The sequence below is a fragment of the Phalaenopsis equestris genome, unplaced genomic scaffold, assembly GCF_001263595.1.
Source record: "Phalaenopsis equestris unplaced genomic scaffold, ASM126359v1 Scaffold000036, whole genome shotgun sequence".
NCBI classification, from domain to species: Eukaryota; Viridiplantae; Streptophyta; class Magnoliopsida; order Asparagales; family Orchidaceae; genus Phalaenopsis; species Phalaenopsis equestris.
The window spans coordinates 4692639-4699719 of record NW_018164478.1 but is presented as its reverse complement, the minus strand read 5'-3'; the positions used below and the strand labels follow the sequence as shown (position 1 = coordinate 4699719).

The window sequence follows — 7081 nt, the reverse complement described above, 5'->3', positions numbered from 1 at the left end:
CTATCTTATATATATATATAGTAGTTATGAGCATGATTCGGCACAATTGGTGGGACATTTCTGAGCAATTTTTTAATTTCTTAGGAGAACAGTGATCAAATTATATAAAATTGCCATGCATAAAAACTCTAATTGATAATAATTGCGATTATTTGTTTTCGAAGAAAATTACAAAATAAGACATGTCTCATCTGCAAAACTCCCCTTGTCATGTTGGATGGTCTGCCCTGGACCGGCCGGAGTTACTTCAAAGCGGCTGAACCCATTACCGGTCTAATATAAACAAAGTAAATGTAAATAATAAATTCAAAACGTAGGAGGTTAAAACAGATATGGACAGACGAAATGAAATGCAAATGAAACCTGCAATGAGATGACGTTGAAATCCTCTTTAAATTCACGCGGATTTCCACAGAAAGAGGGCGCAAACCGAGGGGTCCTCCTCGGCCACACGGAAGAATCGCAGGCGATTAGAAGAAAACAACGAATTTGGAAGAAACGAAGCAGAGAGCTCGAGCACACACTCCAGCAAAGGGAAAGCGCTTCGGCTGCTCCGCCCCCCTCTCGAAGCAACGTTACCGCCTTTATGCCCTTTTACTCATCACACATTTGGCGCAATCCCCACCCAAGGCAACCTCCGCCGGCATTCCATTTGTCTGCACTCCTCTTCCCCTTTCCGACCCCTTTCAATAACTCCATTCCAAAGCTTCACTCTTCTCTTCTTTCTCTTTTCCTTCTTCTACATGGAGGAAGTAGAGGAATCACGCAACGATATGATGCACGGTTTAAAAACCTCTCCGAACTCGAAATCCTCTTCCCCGCCTTCCAATTTCCCTGGCCGATCGGAATCGACGGCCGGTGGCCACGTATTCTACCGTCAGTACCCTCCTGCCCTTATTCCTGAAGCAGCCAAGCGCCCGGGCATCCCGCCTGTTCATCCATTATTCCCCCCTACCTCACCTTACTCCCAGATCGCGGCCACCGGCGGTGCCGCCGCACCGCCATCTCCGGCGAACTTGAGTCCTTTGCCTTCCCATTCTCGTTCGCTCTCTCAGCCTTCCTTCTTCTCTTTTGATTCGCTGCCATCTTTCAATAATTTACCTTTTACCGACCAGGCGGCTCCCATCGATGCAAACATGGAGAACTGTTCCGCGGCTGCTTCAGTCACCCGGCAAACTCCGCTCCCGCCTGCAAGAAGAGATCTTGCCGTTGCTGAAGGGATCCCGCCGCGCAAAGCGCATAGGCGTTCACAGAGCGACATACCTTTTGCATTTATACAATCTTTCAATCCTATATCTGGACTCCCACCGCTGCCTCAGCATTTGTCGGTGGCTAAAGAAAGCCCTCCGCTGGGATCGGGTAAGCGCCAGGCTCAATTTGTGAAGCAAGAAGCTGAATGTGATAGAGATGGTGATAGTGATCCAAAATCTGAGGGAGATGCAGGAGATGATCTCATCAGCGCTTACATGAATCTTGACAGCTTGGACACTCTCAACTCTTCAGGCACTGAAGAGAAGCGTGATGACTTAGACAGCAAGGCTAGTGGCTCTAAGACGAATGGTGCAGAAAGCAGTGAGAATGAAGCTGAGAGCAGTATGAATGAGTGTCCGAGCAGAATGATGGATAGGAAGGAGGGGCACAAGAGAAGTGCAGTCGGAGATCCCGTTCCGATCAAGATGGCGCCCAGACATTGTAGGAGTCTTTCAATGGATAGCTTTATGGGAAGGTTGAATTTTGGCGAGGAAGTACCAAAGCTGCCACCTTCCCCCAGAGCGAAGCCTGGTCAGCATTCGCGTAGCGGATCAATCGATGGGTTGTCCGGCACATTCAGCTTGGAGTTTGGGAATGGGGAGTTTAGTGGTGCCGAGATGAAGAAAATCATGGCTAATGAAAAACTTGCAGAGATAGCAATGACTGATCCTAAAAGAGCTAAGAGGTACTTAAAATTTTCTCATTTGTCATCTTCTAGAGCATAGAGCTCATGATCCTACCAAATTTCTTTCTTTTATTGATTTGTCAGAATATTAGCAAATCGCCAATCCGCTGCTCGTTCCAAGGAACGAAAAATGCGTTATATCTCAGAGCTGGAACACAAGGTGCAAACTTTACAAACAGAAGCAACCACATTGTCAGCTCAGCTGACTTTGTTACAGGTGATTCAGCAAAATCTTGTTGTTAGGATATATTGGTTTATGACTGTTAGTAGGCGATTTGAAAATTTTGAAATAATTTAACATTGATTTGACTGTAGATATTCACCTAATTCTGTATTTGTCTTTTTGTAGAGAGACTCAGCTGGAATCGCTTCTCAGAATAATCATTTGAAGTTTCGTTTGCAAGCAATGGAGCAGCAAGCACAGCTTAGAGATGGTACTTTTCTGTTAACTAGTCGTTTTGTACGAAGGTTTTTAAATGTAATTCTTTCCACCAAACAAGAAAACCGGCAGAGATTTTTTTGTTTTTTTCTTTGGTTATCTTCAATGATCATGAGGCATGTTGCTCCAATAAACTATACAACTCGGGGAAATTTAAACATATGCTGCACAATTCATATGTTTTTATACTTGTAATACCCAAAGTTTGATATTTACACTTATAACACCTTGGTGTCATAAGCTTATGTATGAAAATGTGTATTTCACTCTTAAAAAGATGGCGATGGAGTTATTTTTGATTTGATGTTAAAGATTTGAGTGGCCTGCATGTAAATATGAATGTGTAGGTGTTAGTTATGTAATGACATAAGAATCGTGCTGTATATATGTAGATGCCCATTACTGCTATTTCTGTTGTTTATTGATCTGTTTTTCTCATTTTTGTACAAAAACTGTTATTTGGTTATGGAGGTTTTCCTTTAACAATACAAGCGAAAGATGATAATGATAAACTGCATATTCCACTTGAGTCAGTTTCTATTAGGTTAACAACTTTTATGAAATTTTCTTGTATGTCATGTTAAATTTATGTACGTATTGGTGGCAAAATTTCACCTTAATTTTCATAGTTATGCTTCATAGATTGTTTCTGACTTTATTATTAGTTTTGGGATTCATAGGGACTTAAAAGAGGTTTTTACCAATTGATCTTTTAGTAGTCTTAGGAATTAGAGAGACTTTTGAGAATATTACCATTTTAATTTGTTAACTTCACCATATTTGGATATGCTGTTCAATTGCTTTTGCATTCACTTACATATCGCACTCCTGGCTTGGGCCAAAGTCAGTGGAGCCGCGGGCATTCTGGGCTTATGCCCCCATTGGACCGCCTCAAGATCAACTGTTGGATCCATTTGTTAGCAAGATTTAAGAAAGATTTTACCTACATCTTGCCAAACAGCAAAATGACAACTTTAAATCCTACATGATCTTAAATCCCATTTCTCCTCCGTTCTGAATTATATCCAAGATTAGTAAATCCTGTTGGAAGTTGCATTTACATGATTTAGGAGCTGAAATGCGTGAAGTGAATTTGGAGGAAGGAAGAGAAAGATAAGGGTTAGTCAGGTAGGAGCAAAGTGGAAAGGGTGGACATACAAGATATCTTTGTATGTTGCGTTCCAGCCATTGCCTTCCAAGAACACTCCAGGCACATTTTTACTGTGACAGTTTCGACCTTTTAGGCACAACTGGAGGAGTAAGAGGAAGGTAAGTGACGCGGGTGAGATTTGCGGGCTAAAGAGGCGAAAAGGTGATAACAGATTTTAAAATTTAATTTATTTTTCAAGTTAATTTTAATTAGTATAATTAATAAATAATCAATAATTATGTTATCAAATTAATCATATGTATATATATTTATTTATAACTATTTTATAATTAATTTTTTTAAAAAAGTTATATTAAAATTTAATTAATTTTATGAACTTTAATCAATTGATAGCTTAAAGTTAATAATAATATTTTTAAGTAACATTCACATGATATTATTTTAAAGCATTGATGGCGATGTAACATAATCATGTATATTTTATTTGCATTATTCTAACGATTAATTAAGTTTAGAAGTCATGAATAACCTAATATTTGATTATAAAAATCTTGATTAAATTAATCATGACCTCATGATTTTTTTGGTAGCTGTTAATTTGTGCCCTCATTAAAGAAATTTCTTACTCTGCTCATAGCTAAAGACATAATAGCAGACGCGGCCTATTCTACTAAATTCTGAATTTAAAATTATCATTTTTTTCTGTCTGGCAAGATTTAACTTAAAATCCTAGTAAAATCTGTTAATATGCATCCTCTTAATGTTTATTTTTCTTATAATGCATCTTTATGGTAGTGGTTATGACTATTTGATATCAAAAAATGCAACATGTTAGTAACTCGATAGTATGAATGAAGCTTAGTCAAGAATGTGATTGATATCTAACTTCTTCACCACATAGAATACATTTATGATTTAATTTAGTGGTTATGAATTGCCAGTAAACAACCATAACTGTTTATATTACACATTCATATATGATATAACCACTATAAGGAGGTTTATAACTTCGATTAAATCTATTTCTTACGGACTATCCGATTATGGAATTATTATGCTGTCAGTGTTATCAGTTGGCAATGTTAATTTTCGATTATTATGCGTCTGATTCTCTGTCATTTTTTAGACTATATTGCGAGGTTTTCGAAAACCTCAGGAACATCTAAACATGTCTTCATCTTTTGTTGATATCTAGATGCCATTGATTTCGGCTTCATGTGTCATGTGTATGAAAGTTGTTTAAAACTGTCTGCAAACTAAGTGATATAACATGACATTACATAGCAATATTTGTGCACTAAACAACTCCTTGATTGTATCATTCTACCTAAATTTTTATCATTTCAAGCCATTTCTGCAAAATAGAAAAATTTTTTGTAAAAAAGTACTCTAATTTTATCTAATTTGAAGTTTGTGCACGATAAAAAATATGAGCTTAACTTTCTTTTTTATGAAATCATGCCCGTTAGCTGTGCTTTCTATTTATTTGATTCTGCTTTGTTTTACTCCTTTATGGTTATAAGCTTTAGCCGATATGGTTTTTGGCATCTATGTTAGATCAATCATACCATGATTTATAATCTAGTTTTGCTTCAGCATGAATTCTCTTAGTAAAACACAGTGTTTCGCTTCCAATGCCACCTATCTTCCTTTGTAAAATATTAATTAATTTTACAAACACTTTGCTATACAAAAATCTATTGTAAAAGAACGAAATTTAGAAATGTACCTTATACAAGATTTGACTTTTGATATAGTTATGCATTGTGCACCAAGTTCTGAACTTTTGACGTGAAGCTTTGAAATTCTCTTTTCAGGCTAATCTTTTTTATATTCCAGCATTTGTTCTTGATTCTTTCACATGGCTTAACATCATAAAGTAGAACCATATTAACTGCATCCTTAACTTGTTTATCAGTCCTATTATCTAATATTGCATGTAATAAAGTGTTTTTATCTGTAAAACAAAATCTGACTCATTTTGTTCAATCCTAAGCTTTGAATGAAGCTCTATCCGCGGAGGTTCAGCGCCTGAAACTTGCCACCGGCGAACCACTCTCCGTCAACTTAAACCAGCAAATTCAACTGAAGCCTCTAATGTTCCAACTTCAACAGCAGTTCCAAAAACCACATCAGCTGCCCAACACTGATGTTTCAGATACAGAAATGAAGCAGTGATTCACTGAACCTTCGCCTGCCATGTTCTTCTTCTTCTTCATCTTTCTGAAATTCTTTTAATCCATACTTCTGTTTTGGGAAATTTACATGCTCAGCACACAATTCTTATGTATTTACATATCTCACGCCTAATCTTTGATATTTATGCATCAAAATGTGTATTAGTGCTATTTTTAATGTGATGTTAGAAGATTTGAGTGTCAGTGTCATGTGTGTAAATATGAAAGTTTAGGTGTGATTTATGTAAATACATAAGAATTGTGTGCCATGCTTGTAAATGCCCCTCCTATTTTTTCGTTGAAGTAGATAATTTGGAATGTATTAAGAGCTGTATTTGTTTTGCAACTAGAAGCACGGGCACTTGTCTTGAACCACAACGAACTGAATGTGATGGGTGGCGCTGCTGCTGATATTGCTCTTTATGTAGTCTCTTTTTTTTTATTATTTTTTAAATTTTTACATAAAAGTTTGTTTGACAGATTTATATTAAGATTTTGGTGGCTGTTAACATTATTTAATGGATGGTTATGTAGAAAATTAGAAAAATTACATTCATGAATATCTTTTGTTTATGGAAGGCAATCGATGGCATATTTTTTGGTTTATTTGTCCGCGTAAATGATGTCTATTTAAGCAATGTTTTGATCAGATAAATTTGTAACATAAATTATGAATTTTAATTTACATAACTTATTTTCTTATCAAGAATATATTGATTTAAGGTGAAATTTTGGATGAATAAGGCATTGCTTAATCCATTCCATTAATGTTCTTTATGTAGTTTCTTATTCTATGATATGAGCCACCTGCCATACTTATGTGTGTGGTCATTCGATCATGCGCTGTACGGCTGATGCACTCAGGTGGGCTTGAATAATTGACTTCGCAAATGCCAACTAAAGAGTCACATCAGTCGAGCGGCATCCATCAAACTCCTATATATTTGAATATATAACACCTAAACTTTATTTTATATTTAACCACCCAAAATTTTCACATCACAAAAATCAGCAAAATTAAAATAATCTAAGTTGCATGTATCGTGATCTCTACTTAAATTTCATATTAATATTTTCCATATTATCTCAATGTGAGACTTAACACCGCATTATATATTTTCAAAAATAGTCACATTACGATATAGAAATTTAAAACCAATTACCCCTTTAAATTGTATTTATTTGAGCGATATTGTTTTTGATTTGGCATTAATATGAATTGACGCTAATGAACTGCACGGACCATGTATGTTGATTGAAAGCTTTTCATGAATTTATTATTGACCAACTTCTGTTTGAGGCTATAAATCCCTCCACTCAGACAAACGACAGCTATTCATCTTATCCACAGACTTTATAAACAAGGTATTATTGTCATGTCATATATATATATATATATATATATATATATATATATA

General features: G+C 36.0%; 2 protein-coding genes across 2 annotated transcripts in view; one reads left to right on the top strand and one right to left on the bottom strand.

The window, feature by feature from the left end:
• LOC110018802 (LRR receptor-like serine/threonine-protein kinase ERL2) overlaps positions 1-266 on the bottom strand; it is a 14540-nt gene extending 14274 nt beyond the window's left edge. Inside the window, exon 1 of the mRNA XM_020716239.1 lies at positions 247-266. Within this exon, the coding sequence (XP_020571898.1) occupies positions 247-266 (20 nt within the window). The remainder of the gene's footprint in view (positions 1-246) is intronic.
• Positions 267-408: 142 nt separating this feature from the next.
• On the top strand, positions 409-6177 carry LOC110018898 (probable transcription factor PosF21). Its single transcript, XM_020716374.1, has 4 exons — positions 409-1936; positions 2021-2153; positions 2286-2370; positions 5483-6177. Exons 1-4 carry the CDS (start codon positions 744-746, stop codon positions 5662-5664), a joined length of 1593 nt encoding a protein of 530 aa, XP_020572033.1. The 5' UTR covers positions 409-743; the 3' UTR covers positions 5665-6177.
• Positions 6178-7081: the final 904 nt, after the last annotated feature.

Excerpts from the sequence above, each read along its gene's own strand:
- LOC110018898 (XM_020716374.1), top strand. The coding sequence starts at position 744 with ATGGAGGAAGTAGAGGAATCACGCAACGATATGATGCACGGTTTAAAA. Across the intron at positions 1,937-2,020 it reads GATCCTAAAAGAGCTAAGAG|AATATTAGCAAATCGCCAAT; the intron begins GTACTTAAAATT and ends TTGATTTGTCAG. Across the intron at positions 2,154-2,285 it reads CTCAGCTGACTTTGTTACAG|AGAGACTCAGCTGGAATCGC; the intron begins GTGATTCAGCAA and ends GTCTTTTTGTAG.